General features: G+C 37.0%; 1 protein-coding gene across 1 annotated transcript in view; it reads left to right on the plus strand.

Annotated features, from left to right (window-relative positions):
- Positions 1-14300: 14300 nt before the first annotated feature.
- LOC125680988 (fibrinogen-like protein A) overlaps positions 14301-27423 on the plus strand; it is a 21854-nt gene continuing 8731 nt past the window's right edge. The window contains exons 1-2 of the mRNA XM_048920861.2: positions 14301-14934; positions 16295-16388. Coding sequence (XP_048776818.2) covers positions 14527-14934; positions 16295-16388 — 502 coding nt within the window. The 5' untranslated portion in view covers positions 14301-14526. The remainder of the gene's footprint in view (positions 14935-16294; positions 16389-27423) is intronic.

Below are 27423 nucleotides of genomic sequence, written 5' to 3' on the forward strand. Positions count from 1 at the left end.
ATGCAGAAATGAGCGAGATATGAAGCTTCAAAGTTAACGTCTAGGAAGAAAAAAAAGAATAATAAGAATAATCTTAACCAGCACAATCAGTAGAAGGTCTTCCGTTGTTACGGAAGACCTTAATAACCAGAATAGTATGATATTTGACATAAGGCAAACAAAGATAAAACTAAAATCAAATATTTGTTGTTATTTATTGATATTATGTATAAAGGAAAGCTAGAATAACCCATAAAAATAACATAAAAGACTCCTCAGAACTCTGGATCCCTCAGCCTATTCCCCCTTTTAACAACTTCTGGATCCGTCGATGGTCATTGAACAGAATTAAACTAACGGTTAGAAGGCCGAAATTTAAATAAGTTCCTTGAATCTGCCTGGATGACGAAGCTGTTATGCATGAATTATCACGTTTTTCTTTGTTGCTTATCATCACGCATACATTTCGGAAATTCTCACTTACCGGCGCGAGCGAGATTCGAACCCGCGCCGACAGAGGTGAGAGGCCGTGTGATTTTGAGCGCGATGCTCTAACCACTCGGCCACGGAGGCCCCCATTTGGAGGCCCCCATTTGAAATGAAGATATGATTCATTGTATATTGTTTAATGCCCCGCTCGAAAATCTTTCACTCATATGGAGACGATAAAAAAAGATATGAAAATACTGCCTAATAGAAATTGAAATACTCGTGGCAATCCATCTTAATTTCCATATATTTACATTCACTGAATCTTTTCTCTTATATTTCTTTTGAAATTGATATTGCTTTCATCATGCAATATATACATGCTTGTTACAAACTAGTTCGATCCGGCTTTCTACCACCTGTCTGCAAAATCATGACCAAATATGGAGTGTCATCAAGGTCAAAGGATGCATTGGCTGTTCCATTTAACGTAACAAATGAGTCAACCATATGATATTTGAGATCTTAATTCAAGTTTATAATTTTAGATAATACATAAAAATATAAACAATAAAATATTTTTCTTTGTTGATTCATCGGGTGATGAAGGTAGCAATCATTGCCGAAAAATTTGTATAATAATAAAATAGTCCCCGCCCAATGACCTTTCCTTTCGCATGACCTAAGAAATTTCATCCAGTTGTAAGTTGTGGGGACACACTGGAGCTTCAAAGCGTTATCGCAAAGAAAACTATTGGAAATCTAAATATATACTTTATTTTTCAATGCCTTTGTTTGGAATAACATTACAAAAAAGGTATTGTCTTGATTTTCTCATCAAGCTATTTGCCGGATTAATATTACCACCATGCACTTCCGCGACAGGACCCCCTTTCCCAAGTTTATTTGATAGCTTTTATTTCCTTCTTTTTTTTTTTTTTTGTCTAAAAGAAGTTTACTTTGACTAGATATAAGATAAAGAAACATGATATGATTACACTGTATATTAATCTGCTGGACCCCGTTGCACGAAGGTTACTTAACTTTAACCGAATAACTTGGGACATTCATTTAGTGTTTAACTGATGTTAAACTTCACTAACCTTTGTGCAACTGCCCCCTGATTATAAAGTCTTCCAAACGATGTAATGGCTGTATAAAAATTGGCTTTTTCTAAGTATGTACTATCCCCCCCCCCCCACATGATTAACTCCCTTACAAACCCAGTTTGTAGGTCCCAACATCCTCTAATCCTTTCTGCACATCCCAGATCTCTGTCAGTCCCGATTATAGAGTTATGAAAGTTCTTATAATCATAAGATATGAGATAAAAGTCATAAGATATGAGATAAAAGTCATTGGAGTCACTTAACCTTGATACTAATTTGTACGTCCCGAAATCCTCTCATCATTTCCAATTGATACCAATTTTATGATTTAAGACCAGAGGTCAAGGGTACGGGAATCACTTACCCTTAATACCAGTTGGTAGATTTTGAGGAAAGTGACCAATGATAACACGATAAAACACTGGACAGATGTTGCTTAAATAAACCAAATTGCATTGAAATCCGAATCCCTTATGAATCGTACTTGTATACTTTTACACATGTAGTCGACGCATTTCGGAAACTACTCATACGTCGTTTCGATCTATCACAGTGAAATCAAACTACAAGAAACCACAGTCTTCAGTATCTGCTTCATATTTGCATATTTTTCCAAGGGCAAACTAACACTACAACTTTCTGTTAAACGAGATGACTTTAGTTTCCCCGTTATCAACTTGGAAATAACGTTGTCATTAGATCGCATACTGTCTGGCGTGTTTTATATGTCAATTGTTTGGCCTTCCTATGCATATACTAGTTTTGGCCACGGAATACTCCGTTTACCTGATAAAGATATACTAATATAGGACTGATAGTGGGAGTGGCCGGTCGAAAGGAGACACTTACGCCTCCTAGAAACCTAATTCCATCTTTGCTATGTCCAGGGGTCCGTGGTTGCCCGTTTCATACTTTTGTATTCTTTGTAGTATGTGTGAGATTGATCAGTGCTCGTTATCGTCACTTATTCCTTTACATCTAATTCTGCGACAGGTTTCATGATCATTGTATCGTTTCATATTCTATCTATCTAGAGAAAATGTATGCACCAAGGCCCATTTATTTATGATATTTATCGTAAATCAGAGACGGCAATACATATCAGAAAGACAAAACTAAATTAGACCAATATCATACAGACTTTGGAATTTGAATTGTATGTCAATTCGCTGTACATGGACACAGCAAGTTGCCATACAGCAAAATATTATTGTCCAACAATTCGCCGTACACCGGACAAAAATTACTATTCCTAATTTCTTTCAATAAATTCGACGTTTATGGACTAAAACTGATTTCAATGTACACATTTTACCATATTCTGAGGATTCATATTCATTCAGGGAAACAGAGAAATAACTTCACTAAAGTGGTATATGAGTCACAAATAGAGGACGACCCTTCTGTTTTACAGGTACCAGGCACTTGATTTTAAGATATAAAACCAAATCCACGTCATTTCGTGTAAGTTTTAAGTCATTGACAGTAAGTCTGTACATCGCTGAAAGTGGTAGCATCAGCAAATGCATAAAAAGTGATTTAAAAAGAAGTAATTTCCATCTTGGTGTGTTATTACTTTAAACATCCTCACTTTGACTGGTAGCAATATCCGGTGTCGGTGAAGAATTCAAACATAACTCTCCAAAATTTCGCTGCATTTAGATAGATGAAGTACGTCAGTCAAATGTAATTTACTGCAAAAGAAAATCGCATATTCCCAGATCCATGGAAATAATGCAGCATGCAGAAAGTACCCTGAAGAGGTGTCTGACAAAATCAAGTGACGAAGTCCTTGTACACAACTATGGCTTCGAAAACAAGAGGCCAATGGGCCTAGAATCGCTCTTCTGATACATTGTAGCTCTAGGATCTTACAACTTGGTACATTTGATCACCTTGATGAGAGAAAGATGTCTATCGTTTTTCAAAGTAAAGCTAACGAACAGTGATCAATGCAAGGTGAAGATAACGAACAGTGATCAATCTCACAATTCCCATGAGCAATACAAAACTAGAGTAGGGCAAACACGGACCCCTGGATATACCAGAGGAGGGGTCAGGTGCCTAGGAGGAGTAAGCATCCCCTGTCGACCGGTCACACACGCTGTGAGCCCCATATTTTGATCAGGTAAACGGAGTTATTCATAGTCAAAATTAGTGTGCCACGAACGGCCTAACAATTGACATGAAACACATCAGACAGCACTTGATCCAGTGATAGGTTGTATTGGCGCAGTAGATCGTTATAATGTATGTGCACATAGATTTTATATTATCTTTTCTCACACATTTGTAAAGCGTCATATAAATCTTTAAATTACAATTACAGCAGGTGTGGCACGATAAAGATCCCTCCCTGTTCAAAGACCATAAACGCCGATCATAGTCCCAAATTTTGCAGCCCTTCACCAGCAATGGTGAAGTCTTCATATGAGTGAAAGATTATCGAGAGGAACGTTAAACAATATCAAATCAACCATAGGGTGGGGCCAAAATTATGATAATGATCCACTTTATATACAGTTTATATTTCAATATGGTGACTGCTTCAGAACATTGTGTTTCCCATCCATATCTTTTATTTTTCTCATTTAGTTGTGAAATAAAGAATAATGCATGAACTTCTCCTATTGTTCCACCTCATTAGCATTTCCGACAGAATTTACTGATTCGATATGCAAGAGCTTGTTCTGGGTATGGTCAGTTTTTAAATCGAGGTAAGCTACTGACAAACAAGTTGATGGTACAGGGATTTCAACAGTCTCGATTGAAGTCAGCATTTCGCAAGTTCTATGGTCGTTATAACGATCTAGTTCGTCAATACAACCTCGCATTGGGTCAAATGCTGTCTGACGTGTTTCATACCGATTGTTAAGCCGTTCATGGCACACTGATTTTGACTGCGGATAACTCCGTTTACCTGATCAGGATATGGGGCTCACGGCGGGTGTGACCGGTCAACAGGGGATGCTTACTCCTCCTAGGCACCTGATCCCACCTCTGGTGTGTCCAGGGGTCCGTGTTTGCCCAACTATCTATTTTTTATTGCTTGTAGGAGTTATGAGATTGATCACTGTTCGTTATCTTCACCTTGCATGAAGTCAGTTAAGCGCTTTTCAGTACTTTGATTTTGTAAAGTCAAAAATACCAAATATTTGTTACATGTGGATTATATTAAAATTTTCAGGATAATCACCACCTTACCATTAAATAGAGAAATTTTTTTATCGTCCTATTGTGTGATTTTCATTGCACTACATATTTTCTCCGTTTTTCAGATTTAAATTAGATGGGTGCTCAAACGGGGGAGGGGCTAAAACAGAGAAAATTTTGGATTCGCAAATTTATGTTCAATAATGTTGGATTTATCAATTTATTATACCCTACGTAACGAAGTTGCGGAGTGTATAATGTTTTTGACCCGTCTGTCAGTCACTTTTTGTCAGCGCAACTCCTCTGATGAGACTACTCAACAGAATTTCGTGAAACTTTGTAGTTAATAAGGACACACTGTGTAGATGTGCATATTCCCAGGAAATTCTGATTCATAGCATTACCATTCATTATGTGAGGCATTGTCAGGCAATGTTTTGGTGGGGTATGTCACTGCATGAATTTGGCGTTTACAGATATTATATTTCATTAAACTTATATTATTCGTGAACTTTCAGATTTAATTGGAGTTTAAAGTAAATTTATACGTGTCCGTAAAATGAAATTTAATTTCCAATTTTATTCCATGTATAATGCAGATTTAATGTTAGTAAATTTCAAATTCAAGCTGAACAGAATGAGAGTGAGCTTGAGGATGAGACCAATAAATAAATAGATTCTTTGTAACACGCGTATTACCGCTCTCAATACTTACATGTAATAGAATATTAACAATTTCCTTGTTATGTTCCCCAAACAAAGTTTGGGAACATATTGGTTTTACTCGGTTTCTTATTAAGGTCTTCCGTCTCCTGCGGAAGACCTTACTATTATTGTTCGCGTTCTTCTTCTTCATTATTAAGGTCTTCCGTCTCCTGCGGAAGACCTTACTATTATTGTTCGCGTTCTTCTTCTTCATTAAGGTCTTCCGTCTCCTGCGGAAGACCTTACTATTATTGTTCGCGTTCTTCTTCTTCATTATTATTATTAAGGTCTTCCGTCTCCTGCGGAAGACCTTACTATTATTGTTCGCGTTCTTCTTCTTCATTATTAAGGTCTTCCGTCTCCTGCGGAAGACCTTACTATTATTGTTCGCGTTCTTCTTCTTCATTATTATTATTAAGGTCTTCCGTCTCCTGCGGAAGACCTTACTATTATTGTTCGCGTTCTTCTTCTTCATTATTAAGGTCTTCCGTCTCCTGCGGAAGACCTTACTATTATTGTTCGCGTTCTTCTTCTTCATCAAGGTCTTCCGTCTCCTGCGGAAGACCTTACTATTATTGTTCGCGTTCTTCTTCTTCATTAAGGTCTTCCGTCTCCTGCGGAAGACCTTACTATTATTGTTCGCGTTCTTCTTCTTCATTATTAAGGTCTTCCGTCTCCTGCGGAAGACCTTACTATTATTGTTCGCGTTCTTCTTCTTCATTAAGGTCTTCCGTCTCCTGCGGAAGACCTTACTATTATTGTTCGCGTTCTTCTTCTTCATTATTAAGGTCTTCCGTCTCCTGCGGAAGACCTTACTATTATTGTTCGCGTTCTTCTTCTTCATTATTATTATTATTATTTTCCTTGGTAGTACACGCGTTTTTCTCAGCCATTTCTCGATCGATTTTCACGAAATTTTCAGGAAAGATGTCTTTTGGTGACGAGACTTTGCTTGCAAAATTTCGTGCTTGACGTCACTTCCGGTCAGGAGTTATCTCTCTTTTAGTGACTTTTTGAAGGGCCTTGTTGTCCACACATCTCCTCCGTCAGTTTTGAAGCTAGAGTCTTGAAATTTCTACACAAGATAGAGTAAACATTTTAGAAGATTTGTGGGGGATTCGATTTTACCGGAGGCGATTTGCCTAAACGCTCGCCTGGACCTGAAAAAATGGATGCCAAAATTTTTCGCCGATTTCGGCGATTTTTGACCTTTGATCTCCAATATCTTTTTTCTTGCAAATATTTTGTTAAGACATGTAGAACAAAAGTTGTGCAATTCGTGCTTGACGTCACTTCCGGTCAGGAGTTATCTCTCTTTTAGTGACTTTTTGAAGGGCCTTGTTGTCCACACATCTCCTCCGTCAGTTTTGAAGCTAGAGTCTTGAAATTTCTACACAAGATAGAGTAAACATTTTAGAAGATTTGTGGGGGATTCGATTTTACCGGAGGCGATTTGCCTAAACGCTCGCCTGGACCTGAAGAAATGGATGCCAAAATTTTTCGCCGATTTCGGCGATTTTTGACCTTTGATCTCCAATATCTTTTTTCTTGCAAATATGTTGTTAAGACATGTAGAACAAAAGTTGTGCACATTTACGAGATCTTTTCGAAAATATCAAGATTTAGGGGCTAGCCCCTTCAATTAGGGATCTAGAAGGGCTCAAAGTCTAGATCAAATATCTCAAAAATCGTTCATATTTTGATATAAGTCAAAGAACAAAAAATGTTCATCTCAACAATCCAAATCTATTCATATAAAAATTTAGGTCATATATTACGTAATAAGGGATTTTAAGGGCCAAAACCATAAAAAAAAATTACCCCTTGTATCTCGAAAACGACAAATATTTTGAAAAGCAATAAAGAACAAAAGTTGTTCAGAATAATGATCTGAACAATATGCATATTTCGTTTTTACCCTATGTGGCCCCGTTAGGGAGCTACAGTTTGGCCCCTAAAAATTACTTCTAGAAATAACTCGAGAACGGTAAAGAATTTCTAAATACTTGTTGAACAAAAAATGTTTTAAATGTCATGACCTTTCTTACGATATCAAGCAAAAGGGGCTGACCCTTTAAATTAGGGGCCCAGAAGGGTCCAAAGGTTTATGAGAATCTCTCAGAAACTATTAATATTTTGTAATAAGTCATTGAAGCGGAAATGTTCATCTAAACGAGCTTGTTCTTATCAAATGAAAAAGTAGGTCATATGTTACGTAATAAGGGATTTTAAGGGCCAAAATCATAAATAATTGACGCCTCATATCTTGAAAACGACAAATATTTTGAAAAGCATTATTGAACAAAAGTTGTTCAGAATGATAATCTAAACAATATGTACATTTCGTTTTTTCCCTATGTGGCCCCGTTAGGGAGCTACAGTTTGACCCCTAAATATTTCTTGTAGAGATAACTCGAGAACGGTAAAGAATTTCTAAATACTTGTTGAGCAAAAAATGTTTCAAATGACAAGGCCTTTCTTACGATATCAAGCAAAAGGGGCTGGCCCTTTAAATTAGGGGTTCAGAAGGGTCCAAATGTTTTTGAGAATATCTCAGAAACTATTAATATTTTATAATAAGTTGTAGAATCGGAAATGTTCATCTCAACGAGCTTGATCTTATCAAATCAAAAAGTAGGTCATATGTTACGTAATTAGAGATTTTAAGGGCCAAAATCGTAAATATTTGACGCCTCATATCTTTAAAACGACATATTTTTTGAGAAGCATTATTGAACAAAAGTTGTTCAATGTGTCCTAACCTATCGATCAATATCAAAAAATGGGTCTGTGGGCCTCATGGCTCGCCTGTAGAGTCGATTTTTGTCGATATCAGTCGATTTCAAAAACTTGTAACTGGTAAATAGTTTGTAAGGACATATTGAACAAAAGTTGTTCAGTTTATCGAGATCTATCGATTGATATCAAGAAATAGGCCTATGGTCCTAATGGCTCGCCTGTAGAGTCGATTTTTTTTCGACATCGGTCGATCTCAATAACTTTTTACAGGTAAATATTTTGTAAAGACATATAGAACTAAAGTTGTTGAGTCTATAGAGGGCTAACAAATGACATCAAGAAATAGGCCCGCGGGCCTTATGGCTCGCCTGGAGAGTCGAATTTCAAACGAATTTCACCGCAACTTTGCTTCAGAAGCTTATGATATGAAAAATTGATTATATCTAAAGTGTCTTAAAGTCGGAAACTAAATTGGGACTCATTTGTCTTTTTTTTTTTTTTGTTAACTCCGAGTGCATCAACAAATCGGACGGAAGACCTACTCGTTGCTCGCAACGAGATCGTGTCTAGTTATTATTATTATTCTTTCTTTCTTCTTGGGACTTTTTTGTCCACGAGTGTTCTCAGAAACTACTCAAGGGATCAATATGAAACCTTTTTAGGATGATAGTATAGCATATGTAGATGTGCGGAACGAATGTCATTTTGTCTGAAAATGCATGCATGTGCATGCACGTGCATTGGATTTTTTGTTTACAAACTTTGGAATTAGTCTAACTTTTTTATTTTTCAATGAAATCGTTTGCTATTTATATCGTAGGTATAACTTGGGACCCTTAACTGTTTGGCATCGTCAAAATTTCAATTCTGCACGCGCATGCACGTGTGCTTCAATTTGATTGGATAATACAAAATTGTTTATAACATTCATACCAATTTAGGAAATTTAATGATATTTACAGGATAGGTAGACATGCCAAATATCTACAGATCCATGTAATAAAAATTGCAAACGCGCATGCGCACGCACGTGCATTGTCTTTTGAAGGTTCAATTCTTTCAATGACCATAACTTTTTTGTTTTTTGTCAAAATGTTTTCAAACTTGTATTGTATATGTATCTTGATATTCTTAACAAAAGTGTACAGTCATAATTACCATCCGGCACGTGCATGCACGTGTGCTAAATTCTGATTGAACGATTTTCAAATCGCCATAGCTTTCTTATAAATGATGGAAACAATATGAAATTTATACTGTAAGTATATCTATCAAATGTCTATTGAATGACATCAATATTAATGCTTAGTCATACTCACGTGCCCGTGTATGCACGTGCATAGCTTTTCTTTCATTTTTCGGGTACTAAAATGGTCATAACTATTGAATTAAAAACTGAAATGAATTCAAATTTACCCTGAGGATCTATGATATGAATGTCTATGAAATGGTGTCAACAAATTTTCCATTATCAAAATCAAGTGCACGTGAATGCGCGTGCATTGTATTTTTTGACGTCTAAATTTAAGTATTGGTCTATAACATTTTGAGATTGCAATGAATAGGTTTGAAAATTAGGTTGCAGGTATGTTTTGGGCCTCTCAATTTATTAATACTCTCAAAATCACTTCCCTGCACGTTCATGCACGTGCGCTTAATTCTGATTGGACGATTTTGAAATCCCAATAACTTTCTTATGAGTGAAGCAATCGATACCAAATTCATATAGTAAGTATATTGTTCAAATGCCTATTGAATAGCATTAACAAAATTGCTGTGTGGTACTCACGCGCACGTGTATGCACGTGCATTGATTTCGGTGTTTGTAGTTTTGAGTTGCCGTTAATTTGTCGTTTTTCATTGAACAGTTGTGAAACTTCTCTTGTACTCATATAATAAGACTTCTAATGTATCGAGATGGTCGAATTATTTATATGCACGTGCATGCACGTACGTGCACGTGCACAAAACTCTCAGATCTTTATAACTGATTTGAACTAGTATGAAATGGACTGAACGTTATAAGATAGTTATATATTCACATGCTACACAGTTTGCAATGGTCAAAACAACTTGTACTGAAATAAATGTCACCACTTACTAAATGGGGGAATGTTTGGGGAACATATGTAACGGTCCCCGTTACAATAAGTACTAGTTAATTTTGTAATTGTATGGATACCTTGTTTTAATTTGTGTAACTGATTTTTTTAAAACTCTTTTAAGGTAATACATTAAAACATTAATAAAATATTAGGCAAATGAAGATCCCTTTCAATTTGATTAGTTATTAACTTTGTTGTTCCAGAGTTCTGAGACTTCATATTTATATTTAATATTTTATGTCATGCCTTTTAACTTTTTTATATGTACCTTTTATGTCATTCCTGCCTCTGAAATATATATTACAGGTCCTTTTCTGACTTGTCAGTTTTCTAGTTATTATGTACATATACCATGATACTTGTAGATGAATATATATTGCATATGTCATAAAGATTTGTTCATTTTGCCTTTCAAAGGAATAAGAAAACATTACTTTTTCGGGAATAGTTTGTCTTCATTGAATCGACATGCTTCTCCCCATAAACTTTCATTGCTTTGTTAGAGAAAAAATGTGTCAAAAGAGGAAAGAAGCAATGTTTAGGGCAGCCTACTGGGAAAATTTCAGGTTACATACCCATCAATGTGTGAAGTAGTTTTATATTATGCCAAGACAATCTTACATCATCACAGTGCAATGCTAGCTTTGTATCAAAAGATATATTTTTATATATTTCCTTTCATGAGTTGTATATGATTTTTGTGTGATAGCATAGTGTGTGTGTGTGTGTGTGTGTGTGTGTGTGTGTGTGTGTGTGTGTGTGTGTAGTTATATTTACCATCAATTTGTTTAGTAATGTAGTTTATACTCATGTGTGCGGTTGTTTGACTCAACCTTGTGAGAGGCTTTAATAGTATGATTGCATTGTATTGGATGGTATTTGTCTTCATTTCATACATTTCTTAAATGTCTGGGACATATTTCTGAATGTAATCCTTTTTGGTATTCCTGTATTTTGATATTTTTAATAGCAATATTTTTCATATTGTATCGCAATATTGTTCATTACATATATTTTTTCTTATATATAAATTTACATCCCAGGCAAGATGTTATGTGAAATTAAAAAAAATGCAATAAAAAATATTAATTATTCATGCCTTTTCTTTTCTAAGGCAACTAATTCATGATAACTTTTGTGAATTTTCACAGAAAGAAGCTTAGTATATAGCTCCTATGCTTATACTTATCTAAACTTCTCCTAAAGTGAAGTTTAACTCTAGCTTATATGGAAGCTTTATAGAGATGCAGAATAATTATGCGAAACTCCAATTAAGTTTAATGTGGATGCATTATGGGCCAAATTTTGCGTAATTTGACGTTTGATATTGCTTACAGCTGTAATTGTGAAATTCAATGGAGGAAAATATGTGAAACTTCAAGTAAAATGAAGTTTAATATGGGTGGATTATACGCCAAACTTCGAGTATACTGACGTTTAATATTGCTTAAATGTCAAATTTAATGGAGTAAAATATGAAAATACGTGAAACGTCAAGTAAAATGAAGTTTAATATGGGTGGATTATACGCCAAACTTCGAGTATACTGACATTTAATATTGCTTAAATGTCAAATTTAATGGAGTAAAATATGAAAATACGTGAAACGTCAAGTAAAATGAAGTTTAATATGGGTGGATTATACGCCAAACTTCGAGTATACTGACGTTTAATATTGCTTAAATGTCAAATTTAATAGAGTATGACTATGAAAATACGTGAAACGTCAAGTAAAATTAATGAAGTTTAATATGGGTGGATTATACGCCAGACTCTGAGTATTGACGTTTAATATCGCTTATATGTGAAATTTAATGGAGTAAAATATGAAAATACGTGAAACTCCAAGTAAAATGAAATTTAGTATGGGTGGATTATACGCCAAACTTCGAGTATATTGACGTTTAATATTGCTTAAATGTGAAATTTAATGGAGTAAAATAAGATGATTAAATTCTCAATTAGACGTAAAATTACGTTTAATTTTATTTAAACATGGCATTTACTTGGCATATAATCGACATTAAACGTCATTAAATTTCGGCGTTTACGGAAAATTATACGCCACTGGAAACGCAAAGTAAATTTGACATTTAATTTTCTATTAAATGTGCATTTCACGTTTAAATTTGACATTTAATTGGGGAATAATTGGTGTTTAATTTTATATTAAACGCAATTTTTCGTGCAGTGTGAGCTTTCACACTTTTGCTTTCTTTCATTTAATTAATATTTCATCTTCAGGAGTGCATATCTAATGTTCCATTTGAAAAGTATTTGAATTACCATTACATGTATATTGAAAACAGACAGTGCTGTTTCAGTTTTACAAACTCAAGAGGTTTGCGACAAGATTCTGGACATTTTTATCACACACTTGGTGACTTTGAAAGATTGGGAGTATAAATCCCGTGTATTTTTTAGTGATCTAAATCTAGCAAGACGGATCTTTGTTCATACTTTAAAAATGAAAGCATGATAGAGGCTAAAATAGGCTATATCTGCTGCCCAATCCCATTTATATTGTCTAAATTGAACACACACAGAAGAAAGAATATGTGCGTGTGTGCGCGCGCTCGCTCAAACCGTAAAATGACCAACATTTTAAAAATCATCAATAATATACGCTTGGGAATTGTGAAATAAATCAGCGTCCGACTTTATATTTACGATGTCCGACTTTTATTTTCAATATCCGACTTCATCTGCCTCTACCTTACCTTACCGTGCTAGGTTTTGATTCTTAGCGATATTAAATTTTTAACCAATGAAAACTGAAATGAATACAAAGGAGGCGAAACGACACTTCTTACTACATGTAGGTAGTAGGTTTTTTATTTACATCTTCAGAGTCGAGATGCATGTGCGTGAGTCCGAAAAACTGTCCGATTTCACCCCTACACAAGGACGTCAAATGTACTGGAGTGCGTTAAAAAGTGAAGAGGAATCAATCTGAGAATTGAAAACGACTTCCAATTGATTTTTATGAAAATTGTGTGTGTTTTTCTGCAATGAATTATTTACTTCCATGCAATAATGTTTCGACCATTGTTTCTAAAAAAGAAATTCAAAATTGCAACAAAAGACTACAAGACGTATAAATTTTAATATGCCAGTAGTGATATTTAGTGTGCTGTAAAGCTGTTTTAGTAATTTTGGCAACATTCGGCATATATTCCAGGATTCAAAGAAACGACAGGTTTTTGGTTTTTTTAAAGAATGAAGTAATACCTTATAGAGTATATGCCAGTATCTTTCGTTTCATGAAAGCAGTTTTTCCACAAACACTAGCTGAGACACCCCCACCCCCTTTAATGGTCTAAATCGATCAAATTTGCGATATGATTGATTTCAACATTACTTAAAATCAGTGGTATTAATTACTGTCACCTAGGACGAGGGCTTTGTGACGAGGGCGTTGTCAAGCGTCTTTTTGACTCGAGAAGTGTGTAGTTTTACATCCCAAACGAGAATGTTTCACTGATATAGGGGACAACACCTCCTGTGGATAAAGTACCGCATATGTTAATCGATGCATGGCACTCTATAACGTAGCAGTGAGAGTTCTTTATCGTCCGGTGGTTTTTGTTTTTGTTTTTATTGCAGCCGGATGAGCAACAATTTAAAGGAGAGCATGTTTTGCACCTCCTATGGAATTGCTCCCTAAACATTCAGAACTGTTTCCGTTACTTTTGTGAAGCTGGTCAGCAAATCTCGGATGAGACCGCAAAATCCGAGGTCCCGTGTCACAGCAGGTGTGACACGATAAAGATCCCTCTAGACTCAAAGGCCGTAAGCGCCGATCATAGGCCTAAATTTTGCAGCGTCTTAATTCTCGAGAGGGACGTAAAACAATATTCTCTCTCTCTCTCTCTCTCTCTCGCTCTCTCTCTAGGGTTATAACAGATTGTGATAAAATAACTTGACACTACTTCAACTGCCACAGGCGTATTTTAATTTAGATACAAATGTTATCTAAGCAGAATTACAATGATTTCATAAACAGCATCAAAACGACACTTTTCCCGAATACTCCATAGGCGAGGTCGTTCTCGCAATTCATTTTTTGAGATCAACATCAGTCACAACAACAGTAATAAATGAGTGTTTATAAAACTAATCATTAGCTTTTACCTTCGGGTGAGTGGGGATTTTTGTGAAAGTATCAGGTTGCTTTGAAATTCAGTCATTGGAAAGACTGTGAATCTGATATTGGAAAACAGTAACCAAGCGATGATAGCGAACGACAGGATCAATATTATTGTATAAAATCAGGGGTGCACCGCGGAATTATTAGAAGTTTGGAAATGATACAGTCTAGTGGAATTCGCCTCATTTTGTGCTTTGTAGTTTTCACACATTGTTTAGTATGCTTTGGAGAAGAAAACATAGAAAATAATGATTTCTCTTTCTTGTATAAATGTGACTGGAATGTTTACAATACCACACAAGTACTGCATGAAATGCAAGTGAAATCCAGAATTCAATGTGCTGTCATCTGTTTAGAATACCAAACAAGTTGTCTCGGGTTCGAACTTTTCAAAACTTTGTCTTTTACATCATGTCGTTTTTTCCGAGAGGATTTGCGCAAAAACTGTATACCGCCATCCACGTCGGCTTCATTGTTCTACAGACGGACAGACGTACAGGATGTAACAATGTCACAACTAATTACACAGCAAATGACCACTCACACCGTGTTCCCAACAACAACAGTAAGTTTACATTTACGACAATATATAATATAAAAGCGAACATCTACATGTTATAACAATATAACACTCAAACATTTTATGATAGGAAAACATCAGATCTATATTGTGTGCATCTGTTGAAAACGCGGCAATGTAATTGAAAGTTAATGCCACAGTGATGGTTTGACCAGTAATATTTCGCATGATATTTACGGGGACTATAACATTTGTCATATCAATATAAGCCTGAGGACCAAGTTCGAGGTCGATGGTTGATATAGCAATTGATACACACGTTATCTTCACTTTTTCATACGTATATATTACACATATTGAAGTTTTTAGATAAGGAGCACCATAAAATACACTAAAAAGTTGTATTTAGCGCTCTGCACTTATTTGAAGATATTTTAAATTGCAACTTCAATCATACACGCGCAATCACTCAGTTTCCATACGGAACGCTTTATTTGATTAACGATATTAATAATGAATTCTCATTGAATAATGTGGATTTTCATAGAAATGTTAATTTTTTTATTCTTTTTGTAATAGTGTTGGATTTATCATTGAATTTATTATCAAGAAATCTAAATAAAATATTTTGAATTAAATCGTATTTTGACAGAAAAGTGTGTCCATTAAAATTTTCCCGATCTTTTTTTTCAACGGCAGCTTTGGTATCGGTAAATGTTACTTTGCAGTCGCGTCGGTCACAAACGCATAAATTGCAGGCAACATCATTTTTCTTGTCATGTGACCCAAAGTACGTAAACTATGTTGACGTATTACATGAGCAAGTGAAGATAAATCTCATAAATCCTATAAAAGATAATCTAAGAGAACAGGGGCGGATCCAGGAATAGAAGTTAGGGCGCAACTTCGTTCTGCATTGGGTCGGGTTCGTCTTAAGATCCCCACTGGGTGGATCCATGGCGAAGCCGCCCTAGGGCGGCGATGGATCAAGAGATCCTAGATTTTATAGCTCTTGAAATGTCTCCTATGTAGTCATTTTAAATATTTTTTGTCACTTATTATGAAGGAAATTGATAAAATGTCACAAACTTTAAGGATTTTTAAAAAATAAAATACAAGTTCTCCCAATGAGAGTACAGTAACAATAAATCAAAATATCTTGTCATTTATTTCGTTATGTACTTTTTTCAGAATGTATGCGTGAATTTGAGCAAAACTTATCTTATTTTGCAAAAAGTGATATATTTCAAATTAATGCAAACATGTTTCCACCATCAAATAGAGTAAATAATTTGGAGCTGGATAGAGTTGTTCGTAATTCTACATAATAACCTGATACATTGTAATAATTACTACCTCTTTCCAATGAAATTCTAACGATACCAACTCTTAAACTTTATTTCAGTCCAACCCTTGTCAAAATGGCGGCACCTTAAATGGTTTCATGTGTTCCTGTGTATTTGGCTGCTCTGGACAATACTGTCAAACTTGTATTAATGGTAAGGATTCCTTTTCTTTGCGAATGTAACAATTTATATTATTAATAACAAATTAGTAGTAAACTCCGTTGTCTAAGATTTGTTTGTTTTTCGTCTGTTTGTTTTACGTCCTTCCATAGTTTTTCACTCATAGTGAGACGCCACGAGCTGTAGGAATTTAGACGTTTGTAGGAATTTAGGGTGACCGCCCAGTATTCCGACGGTCCGATGGTTCGGTAGTCCGACGGTCCGATACTCCGATAGTCCGACGGTACGGTAGTGCGACGGTCCGAGAGTCCGAAACTCCGATAATTTGTGGCCACATATATAAGAGATCGCTATGTAATAGGCAGCAGAAAACAGGATTAAGTGCCGTGTGCCAGAGCGATTTTTACGTCACAAGAGCAAAACATCGCACAGTGGGAAAACTTTGAACGGGTTCGACCTACATCGGGTACCTGTAAAGTGCGAACGAAACGAAATCTACCGAAACGTAACCCACCGAAACGAGACGAAACCCACCGAAACGAAACGAAACAGATTGTATAACCGAACTCTATTAATTATAATAATTAAAAATGGTGTATAACCGAACTCAATTAATTATAATAATTAAAAATGGTATCTTAAGCCCCTGTTAAAGTTACCACATATAAATAAAATTTGCCTCCCCATTGTGGTAAGCTTTCGGCTTGACAGATACAAAGTTTTAAAAGTTGGAAGAGGGTGAGTAAGCACAAAGTTCATACCCGAAGTTGATTGAATACCCTGTGCAATTAGTTTCGGATCCATAAATTTCAGAACAGAGGGTTACAGTTCGGCATAAATACACGTTTCAGTATTTTTTGCTCTAAAGTCAAATCTATGTATACATGTGGATATTGTGTATTTGTATGTAGTATATCAAACGGTGGATTCTGAGTGTGTCTTCCCGTTCTCTTTGCAATTTCTGCTTCCCTTGTTCATAAGCCTTTTGAGTTTACAAAATGCTGACCTCCTCCTGATATTATTGCATGAAAAATTCTGTTTTCCGTCCCGTTTTCAATTCCCCGTCCTAGCAACAAAACAAATGTATAGAGTTATATTTAGACTCACTACATATCAATAATAATTTTTAATAACACACATATATATATTTTACCGAATTGCATTCATATAATATGGTATACTATCTAACTTTTTCCATTATTGAAAGTACTCGCACCTCAGCAGTTAGAGATAAAATAAAAGGTTAAGAGCTCTTCCTGCATTCAAATTTCTCAGACACCAGTTTCTTAAAACAATGTATCTATACCCAAAAGCGGATCCAGCGCCAGCGACCCCACCCCTTGTTTAGTGTGTTTCGCCAGACCTCCGAGACTGTAACTCTCCGTTCTGAAATTTGTTGATCTGAAACTAATTGCACATGTTATTTGATCAACTTCGGATATGTACATTTTGCTTACTCACCACCCCACCCCCCACCCCCTTTACAGCTTTTAAAACTGTCTATCAGTCAAGCTGAAAGCCTATATCGAAGGGAAAGCGAATTTTATTTATATGTGGTAATTTTCACAGGGGCCTAAGATACCATTTCTAATAAAAGAGTTCGGTTATACAATCTGTTTCATTTCATTTCGGTGGGTTTTCGTTTCGGTAGATTTCGTTTCGTTTCGCACTTTACAGGTACCCACCTACATCTACATATATATATTTCGGCATCGTCGGAAGCCCACGGTTGATTACGCTTCGTTCCTTTCTCCATCACCCGTGGGTTCATTCATTCCTACTCGCTGTGTGTGTGTCTGTATGTCTGTCTGTCTGTATGTATGCTGAATTTAAGGAACATTTTCATCGTGTCTTTATAGAGAGCTATGTAGATACATGTAGGTATACATATATACAGATATCTATAGGCTTGTAGGGAGGGCCGACAGCGGATACTCGTCAGGGACGTAGCAACAGGGGGGGGGGGGGGGGCTGATCCCTTCCCCACTTTTTAAAAAAATTTCCTTTCTTCTTTTTTACATGTTAAAACTCTTTTTGGTTCGGCTGTCCCCCCTCCCACTAATCCCTTCTGGGTGGCCCCCAGCTTCCCCCTTTCAAAAACAATGCCACACGCCTGCTCGTGTCCCCTTAACACTTTCAAAAGTAGGGAGTGGAGACAAGAGTATGTATGTGCTCCCTCCTTACACTTCTGGGACCCCAAACGAGATCCTCATCTTTATATCAAATGTTGTTTGATAACACCCTCCCCTTAATTCTAGTGCAAGAAATTTCTGTTCAAAAATTGTTATTTGCTATAAAGAAAGGTATACCATAAAATTGGTATAAAATTCGGATATACAGATTTCCGTTGAAAAACTTAGGCTCTGATAGGCGCATAATTGCATTATTGTCGTTCCATACAAAAATTGATTTCCTTATTGATTGTGTTATGCCCCGTTATACAAAAAAAAAATTCATTTAATAAACTTTTGCCCGTGGATGGGGGGGGGGGGGGACTTGAGGCCTACTTCAAACTTTTAAGACTGAGCAGGGTGTAGGGATTCCTACCATTTTTAGCTTGTTATTTCAGGGATTGGGGGTGATTATGTAGGTTACCGTCGCCATCTTCATGACGTTTATGTGGAAAATTTTGGAATTGAATCCCATTTTAGCATGTGTCCCAGTCTTAAGTTTTGTGCTCTCCTACCAACACATGGGAAAAATTTGACTACGGCATAGGCGTTGCCTTATAGCTAATATCAAATTCGTCCGAACAAATAGCTAATTCGTCCGAACGAATTACTAATTTGTCCGAACAAATAGCTATTTCGTCGGAACAAATGGTAATTTGTCCGAAGGAATGTCTATTTCGTCCGAACAAATCCATAATTCGCCCGAACGAATTACTAATTTGTCCGAACGAATTACTAATATGTCCGATCAAATAGCTAATTCGTCCGAACAAATTGCTAATTTGTCCGAACGATTTTCTATTTCGTCCGAACAAATCGGTAATTCGTCCGAACGAATTACTAATTTGTCCGAACGAATTACTAATATGTCCGAACAAATAGCTAATTCGTTGGAACAAATTGCTAATTTGTCCGAACAAATAGCTAATTCGTCCGAACAAATTGTTAATTTGTCCGAACGATTTTCTATTTCGTGCGAACTAATAGCTAATTCGTCCGAACGAATAATATATTTATATATGGCCTTTCTACGCCGCCGTAAGTTCACACTTGAATGATTTAGGTCAGAAATTGATTGTCTGATTTAAAATCAGGCCGTGTCGATTTTGGCGGTTTCTGGTAATTTCCTTAAAATAATGCCTGACATGAATACATTTTAATTCTATTAATTAACATTTTTGGTGATGGTCAACATGTCGGACTACCGGACCGTCGGAATACTGGGCTTTAACGTGCCAACCCATGCCACGACACCAGATAACTGAAAAATTGTTGATTGTGGCGGAAAACAGCAAAACAAACAAAAAACGAAAATGACTATAATAGGAATATCAATTCAGGTTATTTCATGCTAAAAGGCTAGTAGTGATACATAACTTTAAAGAATTCATTATTTGAAGATGATAGTCAATCGCAATTATTTGAGCCGAAATGCTTATCTGAAGTATATTTTAGAAAGATGACGCAAGTGCAAGCCAATCGTATAACACAAGACGCAAAGTGAAGTCGCAACTTCCTAACTATATTCATCTTCACAAGTCAAGGGTTATTGATTCGTTACCTCGCACTAACCCTTGACATCAGTGACTATCAAAAAGTTAGGCTCATCCCGTGGGGATCCGGGTTAGAATAAGTCCTCAGTACCCCCTTGCTTGTCGTAGAAGGCGACTAAATGGGGCGGTCCTTCGGATGAGACCGTAAAAACCGAGGTCTCGTGCCATAGCAGGTGTGGCACGATAAAGATCCCTCCCTGCTCAAAGGCCATAAGTGCCGAGCATAGGCCTAAATTTTGCAGCCCTTTACCGGCAATGGTGACGTCTCCATATGAGAGATATTCTGGAGTGGGACGTTAACAAATATTCAATCAATCGTTCTGATTGTTTCCACAAAAGAGTGGGAACCATTGAGAATGCGGTTCTATTTATAACAACGCGAAGCGAAAGATTCAGATAAAAACACGTGTATTGATACCTACATTTTTTAAAAAGTAGCAATATAATGTATTATCAATTGTTGCAGTTGATTTCTTAATTACTCCCGTGGGGATCCGGGTTAGAATAGGTCCTCAGTACCCCTTGCCACAGGGGCTTAGCTCTGTGCCCCTTGCTTGTTGTAAGAGGCGACTAAATGGGGCGGTCCTTCGGATGAGACCGCAAAAACCGAGGCCCCGTGTCACAGCACGGTGTGGCACGATAAAGATCCCTCCCTGTTCAAAGGCCGTAATCGCCGAGCATAGGCCTAAATTTTGCAGCCCTTCACCGGCAATGGTGACGTCTCCATATGAGTGAAAGATTCTCTAGAGGGACGTTAAACAATATTTAATCAATCAATTAATTGTTATCTAGATTGATTGTATATTGTTTAACGTCTCTCTTGAGAATTTTTCACTCATATGGAGACGTTTCCATTGACGGTGAAGGGCTACAAAAGTTATACTAGGCGCTTACAGCCTTTGAGCAGGAAGGGGTCTTTATAGTGCCACACCTACTGTGAAACGGGGCCTCGGTTTTTGCGATCTCATCTGAAGAACCGCCCCATTTAGTCGCCTCTTATGACAAGCAAGGAGCTATGAGGACCTATTCAAACCTATTATTTAGATAAATGCAAGGTGAAGATAACGAACAGTGATCAATCTCATAACTCCTACAGCAATACAAAATAGATAGTTGGGCAAACACGGACCTCTGGACACACCAGAGGTGGGATCAGGTGCCTAGGAGGAGTAAGCATCCCCTGTTGACCGGTCACACCCGCCGTATTAAATCTGTATTATCCATAAGATGGCATTGCATAAACAAAATGCTATACTACTTAAAATTTGATAAGGATCACTAGGTTATACGTGTGTAATTTACCACGAACATAACAAAAGACATAAATTTGACTCAGAAACGTGTTTACTCTGGTTATGAATGAAAATTCATGAACGGCATGAACTGTTATCAATACGGAATGCTTGAAATCTGATAACAACACCAAAAGGCATTTCATTACAAAAGGTTAACAGCAAACCAGAGAAAGAATTAAACATTTTTTGGGGATAGTCCATCATTACACTTAGTCGATGAAGTGTCAATACCGGGTATCGCCTCCCCTTGCATCAATGACGGCTTGACAATGTCGAACCATGCTGTCAATAAGCACCCGGATTTTTCCAATGGGAAAGTTGTTCCACTCTTCCTCGAGGGCGTTTCCGAGCTCTGCCAAAGTCGTGGGTTGTGCTCTACGGCGTGAAAGGGCAACCTGCAGCATGTTCCATACATGCTCAATCGGGTTCAAGTCAGGCGAGCGCGCTGGCCAGTCCATACGGACAATTGTCTCCTGCTGAAGGTACTGCTCCACCACCCTGGCGCGATGAGGACGGGCGTTATCATCCATCAGGATGAACTCGGGACAACAGCACCAGCGTAGGGTCTGACGTAAGCACCGATGATCTCATCCCGGTACCGCACCCCCGTCATTGTTCCTCTCTCCAGGACATGAATATTTGTTCTTCCATCATTGCTGATTCTACCCCAGACCATGATGGAACCACCACCATAACGGTCATGTTCACTGATGTTCGCATCATGGAAACGTTCACGTTGTCGTCGCCACACTCGGTGCCTCCTGTCTGTAAAGTCCAAATAATACCTGGACTCATCGGTGAACAGAACTTGAACCCAATCGTTCTGTGTCCAAGTGACATAATCTTCAGCCCAGTCCAATCGCTCCCGCCGGTGTCGAACAGTCAGAGGGACTCGAACACATGCCCTTCTCGAGTTGAGAACTGCATTGTGAAGCCGATTCCGTATCGTCTGAGTGGACACATTCACCCCCGAGGCGTTCAGGAGGTCGTTACGTAGGCTGGTTGTTGTCCACAAGGGATGGCGTCGTGCCTGAAGAGCCACAAAATGGTCTTGGTGTTGGGTTGTCGACCTCTGACGACCACCCCCATGTCGGTGTGCTGCTGTACCAAAAGTTTGCTGTCGGTTCCAGGCCCTGTTTACAACGCTCTGGCTGACGTTTAGTGCATTTGCAACGTCACGTTGTGAATAGCGAGCGTCAAGCATTCCAATACATCTGCCCAGTTGTTCTGTCGTCAGGCAACGCCTTACACGTTGAGGGGGCATTGTGTTGATAAACGTAGTGTAAACACTCAAGTGAGTTTGAAATTTTAGAAAGAATCAGACACCGATGCCCGAGTGAAAATCGTGCAATGGTAGCAAAAGCATAAACTGTGATGAGAAGCGCATTTCCCATGGCATGAAATGCACGTGCAAGTTTGTTGAAGACGTTTTTGATTTCACTTGGACACAATATTGCCAGTTATGCAGTTATTATTTTTTTATTTAAACAGAAAAATATCTATGATCCTTATCAAATTTTGAGTAGTATATATTGTTAAGGTCCCTCTCGAGAATATTTCACTCATATGGAGACGTCACCATTGTCCGTGAAGGGCTGCAAAATTTAGGCCTATGCTCGGCGCTTACGGCGAGGGGTCCATACCGTGCCACACCTGTTGCGACACGGGACCTCGGTTTATGCGGTGTCATTCAAAGGACTGCCCCATTTAGTCGCCTCTTACGACTAGTAAGGGATACTGAGGACCTATTCTCACCCGGGTCCCCACGGGATTGGCATTGGATACAAGAGATACACCTTTCATGCAAAAATCATGTAATGAAAGGGGTGATAAGTATGTGATAAATAGAATATTATATGCGCCGCTCGGAGGGCCGAGTGGTTAGAGCACCGCGCTCAAAATCACGCGACCTTTAACCTCTGTCGGCGAGGGTTCGTATCTCGCTTTGCGCCGGTAAGTGAAAAAGTTTCCCAGTTTTCTTTCGGAAGGTCGGTGGTCTCTTCCCAGGTTCATTGTATCTGGGTTTTCTCTTCCACCAATAAAAACTGGACGCCACCAGATAACTGATAAATTGTTGAGTGTGGCGGAAAATATCGATCAATCCTTAAAAGAGATCGCGGCTTACGTGATTAAGTACGAACTATAGAGTACAATTCATATAAATATTAGAGCAATACTGATTATTGTTTAGATATCACATCCATTCGAAGACACGTGACAACTAACTGGTGAGTGGTGATCAATGATCATGACTTCTTTCTGTATACGTATAATAAAAAGGAGGTTGCGTTTTTCATTATGACGTGTTTGTTAAAACATTGTTAGATTATGTAAGGGTCTTTTTTGCTAGGAATGGATTATATATGGTAAAATCCATGACATACGTTATGTCATATCAACCCGAGCGGGCCAATATCAGCCGCGGTGCTCGAAATTGTTCAACTGCCATGATAAATTTATCATTATATTAGATATGTGAAAGTAATTCTAAAACAATTTTAGAAACGAATCCTGAATATACTATGTACAACGTCACTAACATGCGCATTCCCACCATATTTTTCAACAGATCAAAACTCATTATTTGAATTTAGTAAGATAGATTGGGCGTCAGACGCCTATTAATTAGGTGGTATTGACGTTAAACTCAATTTTCACGGAGATTGTTTTTTGGGACATCATATTCACAAGTCCAAGTCAGTATTCGGGAAAAAGAAATTTTCATTTATTTTTTCCTAACTATTTAGAAATTTCATGTTTCCTAATATGGAAATTACTGAAGGTAACATTGATGGAATTTTATGTTACTATTGTTGTATCAAGTCCCTTGCAACGGAGAAGCTAAATTACATAGTTTTTGTTAAATTCACACTCTCAGTAAAATTGTTCCATATTGGCTGTCCTCAAATATTTTCTGAAGTTTAATCAATGATTGCTTTAATGAAGACAAGATAGCACCCCCTCTATGAGTAAATATCGAATATAACCTTAATATAAGAAAATCTCAATGCACTAAATATATCACTATTTGATGTTACAAAATTACCATTAAGAATATTTATGAGAGTACCATGTTTTCATCAATTTTGGAATCCGTTTTGCTTTAGTGCTTTCAATTTACTCTAGAACATTAACGATTGATAATTTGATAACTTGTTAAATCAGTTCTCACCGTGTTGGGTTTCATTCCATCCTTTTAATGCCAGCAAAAATGTTAAGTGCTCTCGGGTAGACACATTTAAGTTTGAAAATGGCTTTATGTTTTAATATCGAAGTCATAAATCATTGGCACATTGGGCATCGTAATACATTTTATATTTTTAAATTTGATATCAAGAACTTCTAGATTTGCAACAATAGATCATTGTTCTTAATTCTGATTTTAGGACTAGTGTAATGATAATTTTTGTCCATTTGATAAACTATCACTATTAAATATTACATTTTAATTTTTGAACAGAAAAACACTGCATAACGTTGATAGTTTGTTTGTGTTTTGTAATATTCTTCCAATGAATGCAATGAATGAGCTCACATAATAAAAAGATGTCCAACATTTTACTATTTATGAAGCACATGTGTCTACAGTGACGGTCGAATCTAAACTGAAGTATTTCCCAAGTTCTCATGAGTTCTATGGTGATACACAGCTGCATAAACAACATACATCCTGTTAACTATCTGTGTAGCCAGTTTCTCACGGTGTCCATTCATTCAGCAGATTACATTATAAACATAAACAAACAGTTTGCAATACTGATACCTAACATTTTTGGTTGTTGTTTTTTAAATTAATAATTGAAATCTCACCTCTTTCACAAATGCATCATCCGTTCACATACGATCTATTTCACAAACATACACATACAATTTTTTTGATAGTTTTAGCTCATTATTCTCACGTTTCTTGTCACTTTGTTTTGTCCAATGAGCGTCCGTAAACTTTTAACATTTCCAGAACCAAAAGGCCAATTTCAGTCGAACTTACCACAAAGCATACCTATCTAAAGAGGATTCAAGTTTCCTTAAATGAAGGTCCACTCCCTTTCCGAAATGGAAATAATTAAGAATTAGTAAAGATTTTGTGGCATCTTTTAAAAACCTTCTCAAGAACCACTTGGTCATTTTCAATTAAACTTTGCACTAATCATCCTTGAGTAAAGAGGGTTTAAGTTTGTTTTTCAAATGAAGGGTCATGTCTCTCCAAATGGAAGATCATCAAGAAAAGGTAAAAATAGAGTGGGGTCATTTAAAAATCATTTCAAGAACCACTGGGCCAGAAAAGTAAAAATTTTCGACGCAACCCGCGTCTTTAACGAGAGACATCTACTAGTATTACATAAACAAATAACACGGAAAAAACGGACAAGTATCAATAATCCACATTGGTAACATTTGTTACCAATGTAGATTATTAATACTTGTAGTTTTTTCGTGTTATTTGTTTATGTAATATATGTCTCTTGATAAAGACGCGGGTTGCGTCGAAAATTTGAGTTTTTAATAACCAACAGTGTCGTGGCCTTTTCAGTGCTTTTATAAATTTCTTTACTGGCCTTGTATCTTCTCAGATCCGACACTTTAAGAAAGTGGGGTGTTGTTGGGTTTTTGTGCTTTTATATATATAGAAAGGACGAAAGGTGAAGATAACGAACAGTGATCAATAGTCCAGTCAATGAACGCTAAAATTTGCAAACGCAAGAAAAGAAACTGCAAAAGAAAATTGAACACAGTATTTCTTTGATATATGCAAGGTGAAGATAACGAACAGTGATCAATCTCATAACTCCTACAAGCAATACAAAATAGATAGTTGGGCAAACACGGACCTCTGGACACACCAGAGGCGGGATCAGGTGCCTAGGAGGAGTAAGCATCCCCTGTTGACCGGTCACACCCGCCGTGAGCCCCATATCCTGATCAGGTAAACGGAGTTATCCGCAGTCAAAATCAGTGTGCCAAGAACGGCTTAACAATCGGTATGAAGCACGTCAGACAGCATTTGACCCAATGCGAGGTTGTATTGACGAACTAGATCGTTATAACGACCATAGAATTTGCGAAATGCTGACTTCAATCGAGACTGTTGAAATCCCTGTACCATCAACTTGTTTGTCAGTAGCTTACCTCGATTTAAAAACTGACTATACCCAGAACAAGCTCTTGCATATCGAATCAGTTGAGATATATAAACACCATATATCTTAGAATTGGTTAATGCTTGGGGGGGGGGGGGGGTCGCCATTTGTATAGCAGGGGAAAGTGGTTTTATGGGTCTTAAAAAATGCGCATTCTGATCAGGAATCACGAAAAATAACACATGCAATATAATATATGGACATCACATTCAAGATCTGTATGTGTGGAACAGAACAAAAATGATTAAGAAAACACGAGTCACTTTTAGTATTTAACAGACAAAATCAATATTTAAGAAACTACATTACGGTATGATTTGATGATAAATAAGAAAAATAAATCATGCGAAGTGACCTTTAAGCACTCCATAAACAAAATGTGGTGTTATTGAATTTCAACATAACTAAATACATTTTTTAATGTAAAAGAAGGATGCTTTTGATAGGCAATGAAACTTCAGTATTTCTGAATGCGTACAATCACAAAATAAAAAAAGCTGCAGAGCAACCCAACCGTTAATTGTTAGAAAAAGCAATACATAAAAATAAATGTCAGCAATAATGCTGCTCATCGTCTTGCAAATTAACTCCCCATTCACTTTGTTATTTGGGAGAGTTGCAGTATGTTGAAACATGATACTCGGTACAGACCAAATCACTGAACAAATACCTAGTTAATTTAACTAGGATGCCTCGTAAAGACTTGTTCATGACTAATAAGTATTGTATTTACTAAGCAAGATAGTGATGTAACTAGAAATATGACGTCATAAGCATCGTGACTCGTGTTGCCCGCGAAAACTGCAGCAAGGTCTATTCTGCGAGACGCCATTTTTATTGGGGTGCTGGAGAGGGAACATTGACTTAAAAGGTTTGTCATTGAACTTATGACTGGTTTTTTATTCTTGATG

This window comes from Ostrea edulis, chromosome 2 (genome assembly GCF_947568905.1).
Source record: "Ostrea edulis chromosome 2, xbOstEdul1.1, whole genome shotgun sequence".
NCBI lineage: Eukaryota > Metazoa > Mollusca > Bivalvia > Ostreida > Ostreidae > Ostrea > Ostrea edulis.